Below are 25,859 nucleotides of genomic sequence, written 5' to 3' on the forward strand. Positions count from 1 at the left end.
CTCCGACGCTCAAGTCAGTTCTCTGCCTCAACAAGAATGGAGTGCTCGAACGGAGAATTTAGCAGAGTTTTGAGATAAGAAAATGAGCTTAGAGAATAACGTATCTGGGTCCCCCTTTTATAGGCGGAGGACACAACGGATTGATGGCGACGTTTGTAACCGTCTGGTAGTGGGCCGCCCATGGTCAGAGGAATTGATTGCGAAGGATAGTGGAGTAGACACGTGGCCATCACCGCGGCTTGCCACGCGGAATCTGTTACATGGGGTGGAGCAGCGTCCGTTGTCGTGACTCGCCAGTGGATGGGGGAATCGCCTGGTATCCGCCGTAGGAGGTGGAGCAGGTTCGTGGCCGTTATTGTGGCCTGCCAGGGGGTAGTGGAGCTGTGCGGAATCCGCCACAGGAAGTGGAGCAGGATGGCGATGGTTACTGCGGCCTGTCAAGGAATGATGGAACTGCGCGGAGTCCGCCACAGGAAGTGGAGCAGGATCATGGTTGTTATTGTGATCTGCCAGGGGGCGCGGATCTGTTGATCGAGGCTCGGCAGTGGTCGGAGTTCGGCCTCTGTAGGAGTCCGGGAGGGGTCCTCCTTTCGGTTGAGGTCGTGGGTGGAGTCCGGCTCCTGTAAGAGTCAGAACCCTCTGCAATCAAAGTTAAAGATGAAGTCCGGCTCCCGTAGGAGTCCGGACGAAGCTTACCAGCAGCTGATACTGAGGTCGGAGCCCGGCTCCCGTAGGAGTCCGGGCGGAGCTGTACTGCTGTCGATGGCGGAGCCCGGCTCCCGTAGGAGTCCGGGCGGAGCTGTGCTGTTGTCGATGGCGGAGCCCGGCTCCCGTAGGAGTCCGAGCGGAGCTGTGCTGATGTCGGCGGTGGAGCCCGGCTCCCGTAGGAGTCCGGGCGGAGCTGTCCTGCTGTTGATGGCGGAGCCCGGCTCCCGTAGGAGTCCGGGCGGAGCTATGCTGATGTCGGCAGTGGAGCCCGGCTCCCGTAGGAGTCCGGGTGGAGCTGTGCTGATGTCGGCGGTGGAGCCCGGCTCCCGTAGGAGTCCGGGCGGAGCTGTCCTGCTGTTGATGGCGGAGCCCGGCTCCCGTAGGAGTCCGGGCGGAGCTATGCTGATGTCGGCGGTGGAGCTCGGCTCTTGTAGGAGTCCGGGCGGAGCTGTGCTGATGTCGGCGGTGGAGCCCGACTTCCGTAGGAGTCCAGGCGGAGCTGTCCTGCTGTTGATGGCGGAGCCCGGCTCCCGTAGGAGTCCGGGCGGAGCTATGCTGATGTCGGCGGTGGAGCCCGGCTCCTGTAGGAGTTCGGGCGGAGCTGTGCTGATGTCGGCGGTGGAGCCCGGCTCCCGTAGGAGACCGGACGGAGCTGTCCTGCTGTTGATGGTGGAGCCCGGCTCCTATAGGAGTCCGGGCGGAGCTGTGCTGATGTCGGCGGTGGAGCCCGGCTCTCGTAGGAGTCCAGGCGGAGCTATGCTGATGTCGGCGGTGGAGCCCGGTTCCCGTAGGAGTCCGGGCGGAGCTGTGCTAATGCCGGCGGTGGAGCCCGGCTCCCGTAGGAGTCCGGACGGAGCTGTCCTGCTGTTGATGGCGGAGCCCGGCTCCCATAGGAGTCCGGGCGGAGCTATGCTGATGTCGGCGGTGGAGCTCGGTTCCCGTAGGAGTCCGGGCGGAGCTGTGCTGATGTCGACGGTGGAGCCCGGCTCCCGTAGGAGTCCGGGCGGAGCTGTCCTGCTGTTGATGGCGGAGCCCGGCTCCCGTAGGAATCTGGGCGGAGCTATGCTGATGTCGGTGGTGGAGCCCGGCTTCTGTAGGAGTCCGGGCGAAGCTGTGCTGATGTCGGCGGTGGAGCCCGGCTCCCGTAGGAGTCCGGGCGGAGCTGTCCTGCTGTTGATGGCGGAGCCCGGCTCCCGTAGGAGTCCGGGCGGAGCTATGCTGATGTCGACGGTGGAGCCCGGCTCCTGTAGGAGTCCGGGCGGAGCTGTGCTGATGTCGGCGGTGGAGCCCGGCTCCCGTAGGAGTCCGGGCGGAGCTATGCTGATGTCGGCGGTGGAGCCCGGTTCCCGTAGGAGTTCGGACGGAGCTGTGCTGATGCCGGCGGTGGAGCCCGGCTCCCGTAGGAGTCCGGGCGGAGCTGTCCTGCTGTTGATGGCGGAGCCCAGCTCCCGTAGGAGTCCGGGCGGAGCTATGCTGATGTCGGCGGTGAAGCCCGGTTCCCGTAGGAGTCCGGGCGGAGCTGTGCTAATGTCGGCGGTGGAGCCCGGCTACCGTAGGAGTCCGGGCGGAGCTGTCCTGCTGTTGATGGCGGAGCCCGGCTCCCGTAGGAGTCCGGGCGGAGCTGAGCTGCTCGAAGTCGATTCCGTCGAGGATTTCGGCTGTGGGTATTTTGTACCCAACACCAGTCCCCCCACTTCCGAGTTTGAATTTCAAGCGAAGGAAGTACACAGAGAGAAAGATGGGTACAGCCGGAACCGTCTCTTCGAATCCTGCGCACTGCCGCCTCCAAATATTTTGGCATTAAATGAGCGCGTGCCGGAGTCTTTTCGAATTAGAGCGGTACGAGGGGACGCTTCAAAAATCCTGCAGGTACACTGGCCTAGGTACGGCACAATTATGGTTCTGCCAACCGTCAGCCGCCTTTAGCCGTCTGCCACGGGGAGTGGGACACGCGTCGGATGCGGACTGGCCTGGGGGGATTCGCGATCATTATGGCGCCGGATCCCAGGGTCTATTTAAACCCGTCCTCCCCCCTTCAGGCGTCCTACTCCATTTCTGATTTTTCGCTGGCGTCTGTCTTCTCTTCGAGAGCCTTGCTCTAGTGATCGTCTTCTCGAGCCGTAGGCGCCTCCCGTTTTTCGTCCCCCAGGTCTCTCAGAGCAACATAGGTTAGTGCCAACCTTCTTCTCTCCGCCTAGGGGCTTCTCCTCCCTTCATTACTTTTGTACCTCCCTCCGAGTTGGCCTTCGGCGTCTCGTTCTCCTTTCGGTCTGCCTTTTAAGGATCCTTTAGGTTCTCCCTCCGAAACTGCTCAAAATGTCTTCCGACTCTTCCGCTCCCGTTAGTTCTGAGAGTTCTTCTGCTTCGAACCCCCAGGTCCCTGTCTCTGCGGACGAACCCGTGTTCGGGGCAGGGCCTCGCCCGATTTTTGCACCGGGCGCCATTCCATGTTCGTTGACTCCGGATGAACTCCTTCTGATAAGGGTTCGGTACGGGATTCCTCCGGAGTACGACCTGGAGTTACCTGGCCCTTCTGACCGGGCCAGCGCTCCTCCTCCTGGTCGTTTCTGTTTGTATCAGGAGGCATTTCGTGCCAGACTCTGGCTTCCGCTTCCTGCCTTCGTTGCCGCCTTCTTTCGCTTCTTAGACATTTCTCTCGCCTCCGTGGCCCCGAATTTTTTTAGGTTTTTGATAGGGTTTCTCTCTCTCTGCCACATAGCCGAGGTCCAGCCATCCCTCTCCCTGTTCAGGCATTTTTACACCTTCAAACGCCATCCTTCAGCGAAGGACTGGTGGTACCTCTCCCCCCAGTTCGGTAAGAAGGGGTTGCTGAAGGGCGCCCCTTCTTCGATTCACAACTGGAAGGGAAAATTTCTCTTCGTCTACTGCCCGACCCTGGAACTGGGCCTGCCCCCTTGGGGGTCTCTGAGGGATTCCGTCTGGGAGAGGACGACCTCCAGGCCGCCCAGAAGCTTCTAAGTTATCCCGCTCCTTCCCTTCCTAATCTTCTGAGGGAGCAGCTTCTTTTCAACATCGGCCTGAGCCCTCAGGATCCAGCAAGTATTTATCTTTTCTTTTCTTGTCTTCTTCTTCTCCTCTTTATTTTTTTCCTTTCCCGCTCTTTTCTTCTCTTTTTTCTTCTTTTTTCTTTTTTTTTTTTTTTTTTTTTGACTCTGGACTGATCGATGTCGCTTCTTCTTTCTTCTTTTCTCTCTCTTCTCTCTTCTGCCTTTCTTCTTGTAATGAGTTGGTCTTTGACGTTTGCACCTTCCGATGGCAGTGCCCTGCTGAAGCACTTCCCTTGCCCCTGGGGGTCCCGCTGAAGTCAACTATCCAGTGGCTGAAAAAGGAGGTCCTCCACCTGACGAAGAAGTTGAAGAAGTCGGAGGGCGAGCTCCGCAAGTCGAGAAAATGCCATTCCGAGGCCGCCGCTGAGGCCGCCCACTTCAGGAGTCTCCAAGTGAAGGCAATCATGGATTACAGCCGGAGGAAGGCGAACTTCACAAAGGAGCTCGAGGAATGTAAGAAGAGCGCCAGCGACCGAACTTGGGCTCAAGAAGCCAGGATCAGCGCCCTTAAGGTGGAGCTGTCAGCTGCGAGGAGGAGGATCGGCCAGCTGGAAGGGAACTCATCCCGGCTCTCCGCGCGGGTTGATGATGAGCAAAAATGGTCGCAGAAGGTCTCCGACCTCCAGAAGCAGCTTCAAGACGCTGAGATGAGCCACGATGTGCAGCGGGCCAGCTGGCGCCGGCAAGTGGAAGAGTACAAAGGGAGATTCCGACATACGGCGGACGAGGTTGTTCGTCTCCAGAGGCAGCTGGTTACTAGGGCGCAGCTTACTAACGCCCAAGATACCGAAGAGCTCCTAGCCCTGAGAGGCACTGTCGAAGGGATTTCTGTCTCCCTTGGGGAGAAGACAGCCGAGCTTCAACAAGTGAAAATCCAACTGGCGCTCGAGCGGAAGGCCGTCGCGGACGCAGAGGCGGAGTCCGAAGTTCTGCAGAAGCGGCGTCGAGAAGCGAAGGCAGAGAGCTGACAACTTCGTCAGGCGCTCCAGGATACGCTGCGGAAGAAGGAAGAACTAGAAGAAGCAGTGGAGAACCTGAGGCAGTCCTGGTTGAGGGATGGAGGTGATAACCCTAGGTCGGAGGGAGCAGGACCTCCTTAGAGTCCTTTTGTCTTTATGTAATTACTTTCTTTTTGTCGTTTTGTCTTTCTTTCCCTGGCCGCCCTGGCCCTGTAGTATGCATATCGGAAATGAAAAAAAGAGCGCTTTATGTTACCTTGTCCACGCGTAGCACGATATTGTCGTTTGTTGACCCTTTCTTGTCGTTTGGCTTGTTCGGTGTAGATGTCGTCGTGGGGGGGGGGCCTTCCCTTTCATCCGACCTTGTCATGCGGTCGAGTTTCGCCACCGTTATTAACCCTTGCTGCAGAAGCGGCAGATGGAGCCCGGCTTCCGTAGGAGTCCGGGCGAAGTCTTCCTTGGCGACAGAACCCGGCTCCCGTAGGAGTCCGGGTGAAGTCTTCCTTGGCGGCGGAACCCGGCTCCCGTAGGAGTCCGGGTGAAGTCTTCTTTGGCGTAGGAACCCGGCTCCCGTAGGAGTCCGGGTGAAGTCTTCCTTGGCGGCGGAACCCGGCTCCCGTAGGAGTCCGGGTGAAGTCTTCTTTGGCGTAGGAACCCGGCTCCCGTAGGAGTCCGGGTGAAGTCTTCCTTGGCGGCGGAACCCGGCTCCCGTAGGAGTCCGGGTGAAGTCTTCTTTGGCGTAGGAACCCGACTCCCGTAGGAGTCCGGGTGAAGTCTTCTTTGGCGGCAGAATCCGGCTCCCGTAGGAGTCCGGACCTTCCACTTTGCTCGAGCCGGCGCGAGGTTCTCTTCTCGTTACCAGCCTGGCTTGTGGGGGCGCGTTAGGACGCTGTAAGGCCTCTCCCCCCTCCGGTCTAAGAGAACCGGGCCTTCAACTTTGCTCATGTCAGGACGAGGTTCTCCTCCTGTTCCTGACATGGCTGTGGGGGCACATTAGGGCGTTGCAAGGCCTCTCCCCCCATCCGGTCTAAAAGAACCGGGCCTTTGACTTTGCTCAAGTTAGGGCGAGGTTTTCCTCCTGTCCCTAACAGGGCTGTGGGGGCATATTAGGGCGTTGTAAGGCCTCTCCCCCCATCCGGTCTAAAAGAACCGGGCCTTTGACTTTGCTCAAGTTAGGGCGAGGTTTTCCTCCTGTCCCTAACAGGACTGTGGGGGCACATTAGGGCGTTGTAAGGCCTCTCCCCCCATCCGGTCTAAAAGAACCGGGCCTTTGACTTTGCTCAAGTTAGGGCGAGGTTTTCCTCCTGTCCCTAACAGGGCTGTGGGGGCACATTAGGGCGTTGTAAGGCCTCTCCCCCCATCCGATCTAAAAGAACCGGGCCTTTAACTTTGCTCATGTCAGGACGAGATTCTCCTCCTGTTCCTGACATGGCCGTTGTTTTTGGAGGGGTCATATCCAGTCATAATACATCCACGTTAGGTAGGAGGGGCGCGTTAGCTAGAAAGAAAAGTAGATTCAAAACGAAATAGAAAGTGATATATATTTACAGTTCTCCTGCTCCTCCTTGAGGTCCTCCGACGATGGAGTCGATGGTCCCGATAGGAGGCCGGTCCCCGGGCTGCTCCTCCCTTTTCTGCAGTTCGGGCGGTGGGAGGGCTCTTGGCCGGTCTCCCCTACCCTCAGGCCTGCGGCGGATGAATCTGTCGAGTCGACCTCGCCGGATGAGCTCCTCGATCTCGTCCTGGAGCTGGATGCATTTTTCGGTGTCGTGGCCGTGGTCGCGGTGGTAGAGGCAGAACTTGTTGGGGTTGCGCTTGCCGGGGTACGTGCGCATCCTTTCCGGCCTAGGGAGCTGCTCCCTGACCTCCATCAGCACCTGGGCCTTCGAGGCGTTGAGGGGGGCGTAGTTGCAGAATTTCCCTGGCGGGGAACCCCGCCGAAACCTGTTGTCCGGGCTTCTCTGCCTGCGTGCCCGAGGTGGAGTATGGGCGCGCTTATGTCCAGGAGGGGATCGGGAGCGAGGCCGGGCTTCCTTTGGCCTCTTCTCAACTGCGGGCTTACTAGAATCTCCCGCCTGACGCTCCCTCGCAGTCTCTTCGTCCTTCATTTTGAAGGCCTCTTCTGCTCGGGCATATCCTTCAGCCCGAGCTAGTAGATCAGCAAAATCCCTGGGGTACTTCTTCTCCAGGGAGTACAAAAGATCATTCTTCTGAAGGCCACCTTTCAGGGCGGCCATGGCAACTGACTGGTCCAAGTTCCGGACCTCCAACACCGCGATGTTGAAGCGGTTGACGTAGGCCCGTATGGACTCCCCTTCCCTCTGCTTGATGTTGATGAGGGACTCCGAACCCTTCCGGGGACGCCGGCTGCTGACAAAATGGGCCACAAATTGGTGGCTCATTTGATCGAAGGAAAATACGGTACCCGGCTTCAGAGCCGAGTACCAGTTCCTCGCTGCTCCCTTCAAAGTAGACGGGAAAGCCCGACACAAGATGGCGTCGGGAGCACCATGAAGCAGCATCATCGTTCGGAAGGCCTCCAGATGATCAACCGGGTCCGACGTCCCGTCGTAGCTTTCGAACTGGGGAAGCTTGAAATTCGACGGGATTGGTTCCTGCATAATCATTTGGGAGAAGGGAGGGTCAGTGCAAATATCCTCACCATAAGCGGGAGGCGCGTGGCGGAGTTCTTCGATCCGTCGGTTCATCTCCTGGAGCCTCCGGTCCAGGAAGTCCTCTCGACTTCGAGTCTCGAGGATCCTCTGGCAGAACGGGGGCAGGGATCTTCCAGGGGTGGAGTCATGGTCCGATTGAGGGCTCTCTACCCTCGGATTCGCCTTCCCAGGAAGGACGGGGCGGCTGGCCCGCCCCACCGTCAGGTTCTGGCATTCCGGAGATGCCCCCTCCGGATGCGCTGACGCCTGTGGTTGCTGCTGCTGCATTGCTTGTACGGCTTCGACGAGGTCTTTGACCTGCTGCGCTAGCAAGTCAAACTGCTCCGCGCCGACCGCCGCCGTCGGAGGGGGAGGAGGAGGCTGAGAAACGGGAGGGGAGGCCGGAGCCTGAGATCTGGCCGCGGAGGCCGTGGACCGCCGGGTGGACGCCTTGCGCGGAGGCATTGAGTGTCGATCTCGCAGGGGAGGATTAGGAGTGGATGACGGAGAAACGGTCGGAGGCGGCTCCGTTGAACACTCTTTTAAGAACAAGGGTGCTGCGAAGACACCGAAGGTTCAACCCCTTCCTCTAGCGCCAATCCTGTTGGTGCAAAAATCTGCTTGCGCCGGAGAAGCTGGAGTCGGGGAAGCCGCGGTCGCCGCCGGGACCTGCAAGGGAAGTCTAAACAGGAGGTGGGGTTGCTCCGGCAAGACCCTCCGACGCTCAAGTCAGTTCTCTGCCTCAACAAGAATGGAGTGCTCGAACGGAGAATTTAGCAGAGTTTTGAGATAAGAAAATGAGCTTAGAGAATAACGTATCTGGGTCCCCCTTTTATAGGCGGAGGAGACAACGGATTGATGGCGACGTTTGTAACCGTCTGGTAGTGGGCCGCCCATGGTCAGAGGAATTGATTGCGAAGGATAGTGGAGTAGACACGTGGCCATCACCGCGGCTTGCCATGCAGAATCTGTTACGTGGGGTGGAGCAGCGTCCGTTGTCGTGACTCGCCAGTGGATGGGGGAATCGCCTGGTATCCGCCGCAGGAGGTGGAGCAGGTTCGTGGCCGTTATTGTGGCCTGCCAGGGGGTAGTGGAGCTGTGCGGAATCCGCCACAGGAAGTGGAGCAGGGTGGCGATGGTTACTGCGGCCTGTCAAGGAATGATGGAACTGCGCGGAGTCCGCCACAGGAAGTGGAGCAGGATCATGGTTGTTATTGTGATCTGCCAGGGGGCGCGGATCTGTTGATCGAGGCTCGGCAGTGGTCGGAGTTCGGCCTCTGTAGGAGTCCGGGAGGGGTCCTCCTTTCGGTTGAGGTCGTGGGTGGAGTCCGGCTCCTGTAAGAGTCAGAACCCTCTGCAATCAAAGTTAAAGATGAAGTCCGGCTCCCGTAGGAGTCCGGACGAAGCTTACCAGCAGCTGATACTGAGGTCGGAGCCCGGCTCCCGTAGGAGTCCGAGCGGAGCTGTACTGCTGTCGATGGCGGAGCCCGGCTCCCGTAGGAGTCCGGGCGGAGCTGTGCTATTGTCGATGGCGGAGCCCGGCTCCCTAGGAGTCTGGGCGGAGCTGTGCTGATGTCGGCGGTGGAGTCCGGCTCCCGTAGGAGTCCGGGCGGAGCTGTCCTGCTGTTGATGGCGGAGCCCGGCTCCCGTAGGAGTCCGGGCGGAGCTGTGCTGATGTCCGCGGTGGAGCCCGGCTCCCGTAGGAGTCCGGGCGGAGCTGTCCTGCTGTTGATGGCGGAGCCCGGCTCCCGTAGGAGTCCGGGCGGAGCTATGCTGATGTCGGCGGTGGAGCCCGACTCCTGTAGGAGTCCGGGCGGAGCTGTGCTGATGTCGGCGGTGGAGCCCGGCTTCCGTAGGAGTCCGGGCGGAGCTGTCCTACTGTTGATGGCGGAGCCCGGCTCCCGTAGGAGTTCGGGCGGAGCTATGCTGATGTCGGCGGTGGAGCCCGGCTCCTGTAGGAGTCCGGGCGGAGCTGTGCTGATGTCGGCGGTGGAGCCCGGCTCCCGTAGGAGTCCGTGCGGAGCTGTCCTGCTGTTGATGGCAGAGCCCGGCTCCCGTAGGAGTCCGGGCGGAGCTATGCTGATGTCGGCGGTGGAGCCCGGCTCCTGTAGGAGTCCGGGCGGAGCTGTGCTGATGTCGGCGGTGGAGCCCGGCTCCCGTAGGAGTCCGGGGGGAGTCCGGGCGGAGCTATGCTGATGTCGGCGGTGGAGCCCGGCTCCTGTAGGAGTCCGGGCGGAGCTGTGCTGATGTCGGCGGTGGAGCCCGGCTCCCGTAGGAGCCCGGCTCCCGTAGGAGTCCGGACGGAGCTATGCTGATGTCGGCGGTGGAGCCCGGTTCCCGTAGGAGTCCGGGCGGAGCTGTGCTGATGCCGGCGGTGGAGCCCGGCTCCCGTAGGAGTCCGGGCGGAGCTGTCCTGCTGTTGATAGCGGAGCCCGGCTCCCGTAGGAGTCCGGGCGGAGCTATGCTGATGTCGGCGGTGGAGCCCGGTTCCCGTAGGAGTCCGGGCGGAGCTGTGCTGATGTCGGCGGTGGAGCCCGGCTCCCGTAGGAGTCCGGGCGGAGCTGTCCTACTGTTGATGGCGGAGCCCGGCTCCCGTAGGAGTCCGGGCGGAGCTATGCTGATGTCGGCGGTGGAGCCCGGCTCCTGTAGGAGTCCGGGCGGAGCTGTGCTGATGTCGGCGGTGGAGCCCGGCTCCCGTAGGAGTCCGGGCGGAGCTGTCCTACTGTTGATGGCGGAGCCTGGCTCCCGTAGGAGTCCGGGCGGAGCTATGCTGATGTCGGCGGTGGAGCCCGGCTCCCGTAGGAGTCCGGGCGGAGCTATGCTGATGTCAGCGGTGGAGCCCGGTTCCCGTAGGAGTCCGGGCGGAGCTGTGCTGATGCCGGCGGTGGAGCCCGGCTCCCGTAGGAGTCCGGGCGGAGCTGTCCTGCTATTGATGGCGGAGCCCGGCTCCCGTAGGAGTCCGGGCGTAGCTATGCTGATGTCGGCGGTGGAGCCCGATTCCCGTAGGAGTCCGGGCGGAGCTGTGCTGATGTCGGCGGTGGAGCCCGGCTCCCGTAGGAGTCCGGGCGGAGCTGAGCTGCTCGAAGTCGATTCCGTCGAGGATTTCGGCTGTGGGTATTTTATACCCAACAATATCCATATTATAACAAAGTTTTATTTTTCATTCAATACAGCATATGCAAAATAAAAAAGGGATATACAAATCTGTGCCGATACTCCTCTATTTTCTTTATTTCTAGAGACATATAATGTCTTGAAGCCGAAGACGAAGATAGGCATATTTTGTCTAAATCGAAGAAAATATATGGGATAATGTTAGAGCTGATAATTTGATAAAGCAAGCCATAACCTACAGGATATTTATAAATTACCTTTATAAGTTCTAACCGTCATTCTCGAGAAAATAGAAACAACAGGACCTTTCTACTCTGTCTGCTCAATTGCGTGGTGATCAATAGCCTCGGTTAAGACAGCCCAAAAGATAACAAATAACCTCTGCATGCTAAAAAATATTTACGCATATTTAGGAAGCAATGTACTATACAGTTATCAAAAGATAGATTGTGCTTGTATATGCAACCTCAAGTTCTCAATTTCCAAATTTCTTCTATAAACCTACTTCTGCTTGACGTATACTTGTTCAAGAGCGCCAATGGTCAATATGTGACTGATAACATCTGAAAATAATTTGATAAACACAGCTATAGTATCAAGTTGTAAAACCACTAACAAAAACAAACTTAATTAACACGTACCTACCAAATAAAGATCATTATGGTTTTGGGCTGATAATCTATCGAAGTTAATAAAATTAAATTTTGAAAGAGGTATGTCAGAATGAGGATGATCAACCTACTGCACGCTTGTCTATTTATTAATGTAGATGATATATTTGTGCATAGTAGCTCTGTGACTTCTTTTATTCTGTGCAACATTAAATCGTTCAATAAGACGGATGCTCCCTTCAATCAAAAGGGTTTTCAATTGCACTGAATCTTCTCTACAAATAGATGCTTGGATAGTATCTCCTTGTAGTTATTTAAAAAAAAGAAATAAGAGAGATTGTGCATAACCAAACAGATTACCATCACGACCTTCTTGGCGATAAAGATACAATCGACACTCAGTAGCTGATCATCAGCATTGGAATTTATCGAATCCCAAATTCTTGCAATCCTAATCTTTATTTTTCAATTTTGTTTTTCCAATGATAGATCCAAGAGCATATTGTATTCCATTATTTCGATCACTCTGCACGAACAAATTTTTAAAAAAAAAGTGATGTACGGGGTTACAATACATATGGTTATATGATCATATAAGTATATAACAATTTTTTAAATGATGAAGCACCTTGAGGCAAGTCCGAAAAAATTTTCTTGAAGACTATATTCTTTGTATAATTTTCATATCCTTTATGATTATTTTTTATCAAAATCTTCAAACCGTTGCATGAGATAACACACGAGAGAGCAACATAAAGTTGACCATGATTAAATATCGGATTCAGCAAATATAATCTAACTTTATTCAATATTTGATCTTGACTTTTGTTAATAGTCATGGCGTAGCAAACTCTTGTTGTAAACTGCCTTCGTTTAAAAATAAATGGCCATTTTATTTCCTTCACCTGCATTATAATGCGAGGAATGTATATTCTGGCATCGATGTTAGCACTTGTTATGACCTCCGCTTCAATGACTTTTGCTGTCAAATTTGTTACTATCAATCTTATACCATTGCAAAAGCTCATACTTTGATTTATATTTTGCAGTAGCATTATTGGTGTACCCTTTTTCAACCTCAATTCATGATGTGGAATGCCACTAAATTTTAAAGAATTTAGAAACTCGATTGGATAAAGAACATCCTCACATGCAGCATCCACTGATGTCTGATATATTGAACCTGAACTTAAGTACTTTCTTTCTTCACCAGAGAGAAGGGAAAGTAGGTGCATGTTTATTTCATCCGCCATTTCATTTATAGGTGCAATGATAGTTCTCTCTTTTAGGTATGTATGATCGAAGAAGTTTTATTCAAAATCAAAATAAATTATAGGAGCAATAATCTGAACATGATCCGTATCAGTTTTTATGAGTAGATTATCCGAAATTTTTGTGCACGTTGTCATGGCAGGCCTGTCTACATAGAAGTCACAGAAGTCAGTGTGCTGTTTCGTCAAATGAGGACAACTTTAAGAAAGATATATGTCCCGGCATGATTAAGACGCTTGCTATTGAAGCAGCATGCAGCTAGTAACATGAAGGGTGCTAAGGTTACCATTTCCAGAAGTTCCATTGATGAAATCATTCAAAATAGGGACCCTTAATTTATAGCATGCAAATACTAGTGGCATACTGCCTGTCACTTATTTCTGATTCAGAGGGTCAGAGCTGCTTTTCAGCAAAGCTGATGGAAGACCTGTTTCATTTGAAATATTCTCTAGTCCCAGTTCATTTGGATCTCCATGTGAAAATGAACTTTGTTGCTCAAGGATGTATTTTGGCTTTTTCATTATAAATGAAAAATTTTGTTTTTTTAATTCAGATCAAAGTTATTAAACCCGGCCCGGGCCTTAACCCGGATAAGGCACCGGGTTAATGAGTCAGCGGTCCAACCGTCGGGTCAACGGTTGAACCGGCGGGTCAATGCACAAATCATAAAATCTAAAATTTAATAACCTGTTTATATCCAGAAATACAATAATAGTCCTGATAATATATATTCCAATGCTACAAGTATCAAAATACAAATGAAACAAAACTGTAATCCTATAAATACAAATAATTAGACTAAAATATTGATGAATATAAAGATTTAATGGCATAAAGTTATAAATGCATAATAACTAGTAGTTTAAACTTTAAAACATAACCATCCACATCTGCTAGCAAAATGAAAAGTTTTAACAAACAAGTACATAATAATGTACGACATTTCACTTCAATATCTTTAAAAAAAAAAGTTAAAAGTGATAAACAAGTACACAATATAAAAATTCAAGCTAATGGACTGAAATTTATGTCAATATTTGCAAAAACATCTTCTTGAGTTGCAATGTTCTCATCTCCTCCATCTTCTCTCCTATTCGCATCATTTCCATCATTTTCACCATCATCACCATCCAAATCTTCCAAGTTCAATATATCTACAAAATCATAATTTTAACAAAAAGTTAAAAAGAAAAATCATATGTAATAAAATTGTAATAATATTTTATTCATAAACTATATAATAAAATAATTCGCTCACCATTATTATTATTTTCTTGAATAGAACATGATGCCAATTCACGGTGAAAAGTTTCTAATTCCTCACTAGTTAACTCCGATGGTTCATCGACTAATATCCACGCATCATTATCACCAAACAATTCAAAGTCAATAGGATCATAGTTGCGACCTTTGAAATAAAACCTGTATTTAATATTTATTAGTCTGAAAATTAAATAACAAGAAATAAATACAAGCAATTGGATATCATTCACAATAAAATTACCTTTGTTGTAGTCTCAAATTATAGTGCACAAATACTAGATCATTAAGCCTTTGATGCTCTAATCTATTTCTCTTTTTAGAATGAATATGTTCGAAGATGCTCCAATTTCTCTCACACCTGGATGCACTACAAGTTTGGCTTAAAACATGAATAGCTAACTTTTGCAAATTAGGTGCACAACTTCCATAGGTGACCCACCATTCATCTAGATACAAAATATTGTATTTGTTAAAATAGAATGTAATTGAAAAAACTTTATATCAATAAAACTAATGAAAGCATAAGAACATAACTAAGAAACAAGCTTACCTGGAGCCAAGCGACTTCGATCATTTATAGCCGATGAGCGTCCAAAGTCATTTTCTGCATTTCTAAATAATCTCATCTCATTAGTTAAGTTCCCCTGCAAGGTTGGATTACCAAATGAATATCTCTCTATGACATCTAAGAGTCCAGAAACACTACGAGGATGTTTATCCATAAGTTCTGAGTCATATTGAAAACATGGATTCAACCAAAATCCAGCTGCATGAAGATTTTGATGTAATTGCAAATCCCACCGAGAATCAACTATTCTCAAATAAGGTTCAACTACAATCTTTCTCCTTTTAAATCTCTTGATCATTTCATCTCTAGCTTGATGCATAGCATGATACAAGTAACCCATTGAAGGTCTATCATCACTGTCAACAATCCTCAAAACTCGAATTAAAGGCTCTGTTAGTTTAACAATGGTTGCACATTCATTTCAAAAAAGAGAATTAAGCACGTCATCGGTGAGCTTTTTTTCTTTACTATCTTTAGCATAAGCTGAAGTTGTCCACTCTCTAGAAGTCACCATTGCTCTTAATGCATCTTTGTGGCCCAATATGCTTTGTAAAGCAATAAAATTGGTAGCAAAACGTATAGGTGCCGGACGAATTATCTTCTTTCCACCAGTAAATTTTCTCATCAAATATAAAGGATAACAATGATTATAAATATATTTTGTGATACCTGCAGCATGGGCTACGGTGTTCTTCACTGAAACTAACTTGCCAATGTCTTGCATGATGAGATTAAGAAAATGAGCAGCACAAGGTGACCAAAAAAGTGTAGGAAAGTCTTGCTCCAACTTTTTACCGGCAGCAACATAGTTTGCAGTATTATCAGTCACTATATGAACCACATTTTCAAAACCAACGGACATGACAATTTCTTTGAACAACTTATACAACATATCAGCTGTCTTTGAGGTATCTGAAGCATCCACGCTTTTCAAAAATACGATCCCTCTAGGACAATAAACTAAAAAATTAATCAAAGTTCTCCTACACTGATCTGTCCATCCATCAGCCATGATTGTGCATCCTGTTTTCTTCCATGTAGCACGAAAGCTTTCAACATACTTTTTCACCTCATCAACATTCTTGGTTAACAAATAACCACGAACAGAATGAAAATTTGGAGCTTTGTAACCAGGCCCCATACTAGCTATTGCATCTATCATGCACTGATAATACTTAGAGTTGACAGCATTAAATGGCACACATGCATCTATCATCCATTTTGCCACTGCAAGATCACACCTTTCAACTGCTTCTTTGTTTTGCAACAAGCTTTTTATAGTTGGTTGAGCACCAGGAGTTGTTCTTGGCATGAAATAATTTTCAATTGTTCCTAGTTATTTTTCTTTTCCACCTTCTATATTTTTACCTCTTGTATTACCCGTAGACTTGTTTGATGAGGGAGGAATTTCTTGTATGTCATCATCTTCACCTAATTGCCTATAATATACTTGTTCCTCATGTTCCTTATGCCTTGCACTAAAGGGATTGTAATCTTCACCCATTTCCTTTGTTCTTTTCTTCTTCTCACTAATAGCTTGAATATTTTGTATCATTTGACGACGAATATCCGCCGGCACCTTGCGACATGGTTCTACTTCTCTTTTTACTCCTGCAAGATGTTGTTTGAAGCGATTGATCCCACCACCAGCAAATGACTTTCCACAATACAAGCATGCCAACTTCATCCTTTTGGTATTACCACTAAGTTCAGGAGCTTCTCTACAATGATTCCATGCAGGATCACTTTTACCTCTAACCCCAGTTACTTGAGTGGATGAAGTATTACTTGAATCATCCATGGATGGCATACTTCCCTCAACAGAGGCCATTTTGATAATCTACAAAGAAAATTAAATTAAGCTATAATTTATAAGTAGAAGATAAAATAAATAAATAACAAGATCAAGTCATCAACATCTTCTTTCATTTCTATCCAATTTTTTTTCCCATGATCCTATAGAGTCAAACTCATGGTGATCACAGATTACAGAAATTAAAAAAATAATATTTAATATTTACTGTATCAATCAACATAGCATCATTAAAAAAAAAATTTTTTTTCATGTTCACGGAATCATGGGTGTTTACTGTACTGTAGTGTTTACAGTAATACTGTATTACTGTGACACTGCAGTAAAAAAAAAAAAAAATTTATCGTGTCCGCAGACAGTCACACACTCACACTATCACTGTATCACAGTCACAGGCTCACAGCATTTAAAAAAAAAAAAAAAATTTGCCGTGTCCGTGGCTGTATACGGAGGAGGAGGAGGAGGCGGCGGAAGGGGGAGGAAGGCGGACGACCGACGGCCATATGGAGGAGGAGGAGGAGGAGGAGGAGGAGGAGGATGCGAAGGGGGGAGGGAGCCGAGTGGAGGAGGCAGAGGGGGGAGCGTACGGAGGAGGAGGCGGAGGGGGGAGGGAACGGAGCGGAGGAGGAGGCCGAGGGGGGAGGGGGTTGAGCGTACGGAGGAGGAGAAGGAGGCGGCGGAGGGGGGAGGGAGCCGAGGGAGGAGGAGGCAGAGGGGGGAGGGAGTCGAGCATACGGAGGAGGAGGAGATGGCGGAGGGGGGAAGGAGCCGACGGAGGAGGAGGCAGAGGGGGGAGGGGATCGAGCGGAGGAAGAGGAGGCGGATGGCGGAGGAGGAGGAGGCGGAGGGTGAAGGCGGCCGAGCGGAGAAGAAAGAGGCAGAGGGAGGTCCGGACTCCGGAGGGGAGGGGGCGAGCAGAGGAGGGCAGTCGCGGACTCGCGGTTGGAGCCTTGGAGGAAGCAGACGGAGCAGAGCTGCCGGACTCCGGAGATTTGAAAAAAAAAAAAAGAGTTAGATTACTCACCGGAGACGGAGAAGACTCGGTTCTCCTCTCCTCCTTCGCTGCCGGCTGCCGCTGCTGATTTCGTCGCTGACGACGCCGAGGGAAGATGGCTGACTGGCTGAGGTTGGGCCGCTGGGGTTTGAGCTCGGGAACAAAGAGACGAAGGGACGACGGGAGGAAAGGTCGAAGGGGAGTCGAACGGTCGATCTCGAAAATAAAAAAAAATTAATTTTTAATTTTACGGCTCAACCGGGTTAGACCGGGTCAGATGGTTCACGGTTCAACCGGCCGGTTCATACGGTTTTAACCGAATTTTAAACATAAACGGTTTAATTAGATAACCGGCCCGGTCTTCTGATCGGGTCACCGGGTTTTCGGTCCGACCGGCCGGACCGGGCCGGGTTTAATAACAGTGATTCAGATTTGCTTGGCAAGTATAAGCTATTGGTGACTTTTTATCTGCAGGTTTCTTAGTCTCGAACCATTTGTTTATGTATTTTTTGATCACTTTAAGAGCAATAATAAATACACTGAATTCCTTTAATTATTTTAAATACTGATAATATGATATCTGAATTTTAAATTTTCATGCCCAGCTGAATTGCCAGACTTGTGTCTGTGCTAATTCACGGGAGATCAATAAGCTCGGGAGAGACAGCAACAACAAAACCAACCAGCAAGAAGTAACTTCAGTCATAAATACTTTATAGGCACTACATTAATCGATCATAAATTGTTCATGAAATTTCAATACAATCATGAGGTTAGCTAGTAAGGAAAAGGAAATATTTGTGAATAATAATTCCATGACTTGAAAGCAAATTTACCATCCTGCCTTGAGTAGCAATTTATGTTGTTTTTTTTATAATTATTTTTCTTAGTATTTTGCAGAGTAACAGGCGTACCAGTTTCTTCAAGAAATATAACCTTGGTTGTTAAAAAAGATCTTGATAATGTTTTTTCTGCATTATGGTGGCTCCTTCCACATCTGTTAACTGTTAATTTCTATCATAATAGAAACTATGTCAGCTACTAGAGTCTGATTGCAGTTTTAATCATAATTATCTAGGCCTACATTCTGACCCTAGTCAAAATGTGGATTGGAGATCCAGACCTTCTAGGTTAACATGGACGATTTGCCTGGGGAAAAATGGAAAATTAGAACAAAGGATCCCATGGTCTTCTTTCTTGGTCCAACTTAAGCCTTCCAAGGTTCTCAATCGCCCACAATTACTCAACCCAATCAATCACACAGCCCTGGAGGCCAAACCAGGGCTTGATTCTGTAATGCGTCATTTTGTTGGTTATATTTTCGAAAAGACTTATTTTATCAGGGCATAAATGTTGCAAGCTTGTTGTTTACTACCTGTCGCGTAATAATTAAAAAAAAAATCATTATTTTTAAATATTATCCGTATTTTATATTTGTTTGGCTTTCTTGTGTAATAAAACAACATTTGACGTGACCAAAACCTTGATGGCATCGCTCCTCATTAAGCCATTATTTGCAGGGCCTATGAAAGAACGGTTGGGATCAGGGGGCCCTGGCAAATCCGAGCGTTTGTTTCCGAGCCGAACGTTGCTGACAGGAAGGGAGACCGTTACTATTATCGTTTTTTTAAAAGTTCAAAATTTTGACCCTTCTCTGAAGTGCAGAGGAGAACGAAGAAAGAGAACGAGATCTAAGACATCCAGAGTTTCCATCAGAGCCCGTAAATTTCCATGTTCCTGAATCCCGTTTGTGGTTTTTTATGCAATCCAAATGCCTCAAATGTGATTTTTCTTGCTTTTATTCTCCCATTTGGTAGGTGCAGTTTTCACGAATATGGTTGTTTCCCATTGTATGAAGAGTTTTTTTGTCCCTTCCCTTTGTCTCTTGGTATTTATTGAAGATTACTGAAAATATGGTCTGTTTAAATATACCTTGTGGAGTGAGATCATGTGGAGATTTTGATGGCTAAGAGAAGATATTTCTCTGCATCTATGTCATTTTATGTGTGACGGGACCTGAATACTTTGTTTTATTCTCAGAGACAAACTTGCAGTGGATCAGATGTGGTTAGACTTCGTTTGAAGCCCCCAGTGAAGTTGAATTTTTACGCTCTGGTTCGGACTTTTTGTTCATATTTCTCTTTCATCCTTTTGTCTTCTCTATTCAGTTATAATTTAAGTCTGATTGTTATTTTTGTCCTTTTTTTTAAAAAAAAATTCCTTTTTTTGAAAAGGATGTTTGTGTCACTTTGCATTTGTTGTGATTATTCTTGTTCTAATGAGCAACTAAATCACACGAGAGCAATTCTTTTTTCAAAATAAAATAGGTTTTTTTTTTTAAAAAAAAATTACATGACCTAAAGATATCTGATTTCTGAAGTGAATTTAATAGTTGTTCACATTGGGCCTGTGTAGGATTGGGCAGCGAGGAGCACATCAAACAATATTTTTCTAAGGAATTGAGCAGATGAGTGACAGCTGATACTGATTCCATGGGGAACATTGTTGGTTCATTTGTTTCAGGCTTTATTAAAGTTGTCGGTGACTTGCTTGGAGCTCCATTAGATTTTCTTTCTGGAAAATCTTGCGGGTAGTATTAGAGCTAGTGATTGAGTTCTATTTTACCCATATTAGTTGTTATATGTTTCATTAAAATTTTTTGACATTCAAGTTTCATCTCATATTATCTGCTGCTCTTATGGTGATTTAGTACTGAACTTCTCTTCAAGATAACCTTAGCGCTTTGCTTGTTTACTATGGCATGCAATTGTCTCTCGCTTTATGGAATACCAAGAAATTACTACATGAAAATGCTATTATCAGTGATTTAGCAAACAATAAGTTGGGTTTTGAACCCATTTAGCATAAAATGAGGTGCATTTTGTTCTTTTTCATTATCGAAAAGGCTAGATGTTCAACTGATATTGGACCACCACAATTCCTATAATTGAGGTTGGGCATGTACTGAGAATTCTGTATCCTGTCATGTTATTATATCCACAATTCAAGTATTCTTTCTTGGGAGATAATTTTGTTTCTAGGATGATTAAGCACTTCTGAGAAAGTTTTCTGGCATGGAAACTAGATGCTATTTTGTTTTTTTAAAGGACTGGAATTGCAGTTCTGAATATTTGACAGAAAGGACTAATTTAAGAATCTATAGTTTATCTAGCTATTTACATGGTACCAATATATGTCAATCTAAATGAAAAAACTAAAAAAATTACAAAATAGTGAGTTGTCTTGGAGGGGTACTCTCAGTAATAATTGATGGCCGGACTAGTAAATCAGGTTGTTGGAGAGTGGGTGGAAAGAGAGTGAACAATAAAACTAAAGACCAATGCCAAACTCTTCTTGCTTAATCTATCAACAGATGCATTTAGTTTATACCCAGAATGTAATTCTAGAGATTCTTCTAGTTTTTTTTTTTTTCTTCTTGCATTGCTTTTTAAGGTAGAAATTTTCGATAATTATACAATTAGCTTATAGATTCATATTTACCAATGACATATCATTTGAATGGTGCATCTTTTTTATATTTCTCAGTTCTCTGAATGTTATTTACCAAAGAGCTCTAGCTAGTGATCCTCTGAAGCCATGTATCTGACAAAAGAGTATTTTGACATATAGCATTTTTATTTCTTATGCCTCTTTCACACCTTAAAATTTTTTATCAGCTCAGTATGTGGTTCAACATGGGATTTAGTTTGTTACATCGAGAATTTCTGCATTGCCAATCTTTTGAAGATGCTTGCTGTCTTAGTCCTCCTTTATATTGGTGAGTATATATACTCCATGGATTAATTTACAGCTCCCAAAAGATTAAATCCACCTAATATTTTCTCTCTCTTATGACATGCAGTACTATTGTTCTTCTACCTTCTATACAAAATTGGTATCTGTCACTGCATTGGTAAGGGTACGTGCAAGATGCTATGGGCATGTTTGACATCATGCTTCTCGATCTGCAAGTATGTATGCATGTCTTTATGGTTTAAGTCCAAGAATTTGAAAAGAATGAATGAGGAGCACCTAAGAGATATCGATGACTACTATGATTCCACTACAAGCAATGATGACTTGGAAGATACAATATCATATACGCATAAACCAAGGTCGTTAGAGTTTCGAAAATTATTCTCTCAAAGATCAAGAGAACGCAGAAGGATTCACTTGGAGAGGTCTCTAAGGCCAAGGAGTCACCGAATAAGAGTCGGGATTAGCTACATGGATTCGAATGAGAGAGACCCAAGAAAGCATCATAGGCATGCAGATGCACTCCATAACATTAAGGTTACTCACACATCCAAATTTGTGCAGAAAGGCAATCCAAAACGTATTCACTATAGGAAGTGGTGAGGATCCAAGAGATGGGAAGTTTTCTCATTCAAGCTCTAGATTGTACGATAATAATAATGATGTTTTCAATGTTACCTGTCCTCATGTTTACATTTGTCCTCCATATTTAAGATTTGGCAAGTTATTGGCTCATTTTCTTGGTGGTGAGAACAAGTTGGTCTGTGCACACAGAACTGAGCAACTACTGGAACTATTTATCATCATAAATGAGAAAGTACTTGGAAAGCCACTACAACGGCTACATAAAAAACAATAATTAATTTCTATAATTGTTGTTATTGCTGTTGTCTCTTGGGGGAAAATTGGGCATTAGTGTTGCTGTTATTGATATCATTATTATTATCTTCATGTATGAATGCGCAATTTTGACAGCTTGTTGGTTGAATGTCCCATGCTACCTTTTTCATCTATTTTAGCAGTTGGCCACCAATATAGCTCTGTATTTTTCATCTACAGAGGCAATTTTCTTTTTTCTTCTGCTAAATCTTTGATGTTCAATTGCTGAATGGTCCAATGCTACCTTTAATGCCCAAGTCTGCATGACATTTATATTCTATACTCATGTTTGTCTCGGTTGGGGTTGAGTTGGACATGGTTTGGGTCGGATATGGATGAGGTCAAAATTTTGTAACCCCGAGCTCACCTATTTATTAAATAAGTCAAAATTCCAGATCCAAAACTGATCAGTTAACCTATCCCAATCCGCATAACTGATTTGATAAACAAATTGAATCAAATAAATGAGTTAAAAGTTTAATTGGGTTTTTAAGAAGTTAGATGGGTCTTAACATGTTAAGCATGTCGGTTTAAATAGGTTTGAAATGGATTAAATAGGTATTGAATGAGTCAAACAGTCCTAAGCAGGTTAAATGGATAAAGTCATGAGGATCCAATTAACTCAATCATTTAATAACTTGCTTAGATGGACTAATCCATTTATGATCCAAATCTATGTATGTTAGTTGGAAGTCAGTTGGAAGTCAAATTGATGGGTCGGATAGTAAATAGCCACCCTAATTTTAAGAAGGGAGCAAAGAATCTTTCAAACAACAAAAAAAATTCCTTATACTTCTCTAAAACAGTTTCTAGGAGCCATGATCTCATAAATCTCAGCTGTCTCCATGGGCATTAGCACCATTTAAGATTTCTATGACTTTATGATGTTGGAGTTCTTCCTTTGTCCACTGATTTTCTTGTACAACTACAAGATTGACAGGATATATAATTTTGCTTTTGACCAACTAATGCATATGCTAATTGAATTATTAGGTTATATAATTGATTTTCGTTAAGATATTTTACTTGTACATTTTGGTATTATTATATGATTTCTATACACTGGATTGGTTGACATTTATTTACCCTGGACACGTAAGTGATATGCTTAATTATTTTTATCTACTAATTTAAAAGCATATACAGGTATCTAAGACTACCAATGTGTCCACACAAAAAAAAAAAAAAAAAAAAATCCTATGACTGTCACTAGAAATTATCTGCTTTTCTTATTTTCTTTTTGCTTGGTGGGGTGGAAATGAATGCAGAAGTAAAGAGTAAATATATTGACTAATGCTCATGTTGTGCATATTGTTTATGTCATTTGTGAGTCATCATTGAGAAATTACATGCAATTAATGTCCAGATGCAGTTACATCTCTTTTGTTCTTCCGAACTAATATTATGAGATTGAGATGGACTATATTTCTTCCTTGAAAAAAAGGTTCTAGATTGTTAAAAAGTACAAATTTTAGATCAGACAAAATATATTAAATTTATCACAGAACCTCCTAATATGTGTTTATATTCAGGTAGTATTGCCATATGTTCACACAAAAATTTTCCATATTGCAATTATAGATTTCAAAGATTAAGTTATTATTTACAATAGAAAATTATCACAGCTAAGCAAGGTTTTAGTGTTCAATGGACTTTAAATAGTTGTTAATATGGGTGTGACTATTAATTTCAAACTTCATCCCCATTTTTTGTTGATATATATATATATTGGAGGAATATAAGGTATCCTAGGAATTATTACAGTCTACCCTTTCTCCCCCCCCCCCCCCACCCCCCCACCAAAAAAAAAAATCATCCATCCTCTCTTCTCTCTGAGATTATATACATACGTGTACGTATGTATGTGTGTGCATATATACATACAAATCAGAAAGGAACTATGCTTCTCCTTCCTGTTTTACGTGAACCACAAAGAATGTTGCTAAGACTCGGTAATGGAGAATTAAAACGGAATAATTTTGCCACGACACAATCTCTGTTGAACATGTGTTATGCTCATAGAGATCCTGGTATCAATTGCTTAGCTCTAGCTTCCACATGGCCAACTCCATCAATAGCAGTTGGTTTTAAAAGTTTTTTTTTAATTTTTTTAAGACAAAGTTAATCCATCAGTCCCTTATCACATAGCATGCTAGAGCCTGTGTTTATTAGCCATAAAACAAACATATTATGCCTAGTGAAAGGGACATTTTCCAACGTGAGCCGGCTCTAAGGGCCTAGAAGAGGCCCCCCTAAGTTTTTTAGTGACATTCCAAATAGAACTTAGGACTATTCATTGTTGTATTATGGGCACATTATTGTCGGTGGTCCAACCAATCGAATAGCCATCATATTATTGGCAAGGTCATACTTAATGGATTGTTTCTATGAAAGGATCTATTGCAGTGCGGTTGTCTATTGATCAAGGGTCTAACTTCAACACATACGGCTCGAAATAGCTAGACTCTTGGCCTATTATGCTTGAAATATTTGGAACTCTTAAATTGTGATCTTCCAAACTATGGCAGTAGATACTATGCCATTTTTCTGAAGTTTCAATGAAAAAATGGAAAATACTTATGTTTTGCTTGAGGCTTATTCTCCTAGTTACCTAAGCAAAAGTCGCCATCTCCAAACCCCATATCTATACCATTTTATTATAGTATCAATGCATGGTACGATACAAGGCATATTAAAAATGTCAGTGCATTATGAGGCTAAATATTGGTTCAATACGATACGTTTGGTATAATATAGTAAAAACTAATATAGTCAGTATGGCAAATCTTGTACCAAAAACTATTAAGATATAAGTTTGATGCACGCACCATTATAATCTAGTTGTCTTTTTAACTTGGATTTTGAACTTTAGTATTGGAAATAATCTCAATTAGAAAGAAGATGTATCTACGACAATCTTAGTCAAGATCTAAGCATTAGGCATGCTTACTGCTTCCACTTCATTTTGGGCTGATTGTTTGGACAGTTATTTAATTTTTTAAACCCTTGTAATGTCTCCTGCTTTGTTACAAAGACAAATATATGAATCAAGGTATTCTATAGGCTCTACAAATCTTAAGATCGGAGGAGCAACTGCATCTCTATATCAGCCTGCTTCTCTCATCCTTCTCCCATCTTCATGATAGATGTGTCATCAAGTTCTAGCATCCAAACAGGCCCTTTATAATGACCATATCTTGCATTGAAACTAGTTAATTGAAAAGTGATAATCTTTTTAGGAATGTTGCAATAATCTTTTGGTTGGATAAAACAAGTCATTAATCAGTTCCCAGTGGTGATTAGTACTTATGTAAGAGGAAGTTATACAATGGTAGCTCATCTTTGGTTTTACTTTGCTTTGTTAGGTGGAGACTCCCAGCTGCCACAAGATTGGTCTCCTTGGATTTTTTTTTTTTTCCCTTTTATTTAGATCTATTTCCATCTCTTCTTCCGTTTGTCGGCTAAAGTGACATCCCAACTGTGTGAATACTTTATTGGCCTTTCCCTTTCTTTTTCACGTGAGATTATGATGTGAGACCCTTCACCCTGTCATGCTTATATGATGCAGATATACATAGAGAGAGGGGAGGAGACAGAGAATGAGGGGACCCATATATAGTTAGGTGCCAACATCCGTACACTTGGGGGGCCAGGGATTTCTTTACGAGGGTAACATCAGCAGCTAGTACGCAAAAGGATTGGAATTTATAGCTACAAGCAATAATGCTTGCAATGATAGCATGGATGGGCCATAAGCATGAAGCATGGATGAATGATAGGTGATTGCCAAAATTATCTTTTGAAGTTGGAACCACTAAAAAGATCTAGACTTAGTTCCATTGACTGCTGTACTATAAGCATGTATTTAGATCCACTTTCACCAAGATTCAATAGGTTATATAGATTTGGAGGACAGCTATGTAACTCATGTCTGTTGGTCTCTCTTGTTTGGAGGCAAAACCACATTAACACCTCACTACCATGGGCAAAATTTTTTGGGCACTTTGGAAGTCTATTAAAAGGATTTATGAAGCAGTTTGCTCTGACAGCATTTTTCAATCAAGTTATAGGTTCTTCCACAATCAAGTAATTTTATCAAAAGTTGACCTAGAAAGCCTAAATTAGAAGTTTTCATAAATTTAATATGTTTTGATAGCATTTCACCTAGAATAATATAGAAATCCTCAAATAGCTCTATAA

The 25,859-nt window shown here is 46.0% G+C and overlaps 1 protein-coding gene across 10 annotated transcripts in view; it reads left to right on the forward strand.

Moving 5' to 3' along the window:
• LOC105037139 (uncharacterized) overlaps positions 1-21,602 on the forward strand; it is a 28,927-nt gene extending 7,325 nt beyond the window's left edge. For 5 of the 10 annotated variants that reach the window (XM_073246673.1, XM_073246765.1, XM_073246739.1 and 2 more), the window contains 5 exons: positions 18,545-18,745; positions 19,065-19,139; positions 19,440-19,614; positions 20,702-20,802; positions 20,887-21,602. In XM_073246673.1, the coding sequence (XP_073102774.1) occupies positions 19,517-19,614; positions 20,702-20,802; positions 20,887-21,383 (696 nt within the window). In that variant the 5' untranslated portion in view covers positions 18,545-18,745; positions 19,065-19,139; positions 19,440-19,516 and the 3' untranslated portion in view covers positions 21,384-21,602. Of the gene's footprint in view, positions 1-12,163; positions 12,469-12,528; positions 12,896-18,544; positions 18,746-19,064; positions 19,140-19,439; positions 20,803-20,886 lie in introns of those variants that run through there. The other 5 variants (XM_073246813.1, XM_073246840.1, XM_073246789.1 and 2 more) reach the window with 3 other exon arrangements.
• Positions 21,603-25,859: the final 4,257 nt, after the last annotated feature.

This window comes from Elaeis guineensis, chromosome 1 (genome assembly GCF_000442705.2).
Source record: "Elaeis guineensis isolate ETL-2024a chromosome 1, EG11, whole genome shotgun sequence".
Taxonomy (NCBI): Eukaryota; Viridiplantae; Streptophyta; class Magnoliopsida; order Arecales; family Arecaceae; genus Elaeis; species Elaeis guineensis.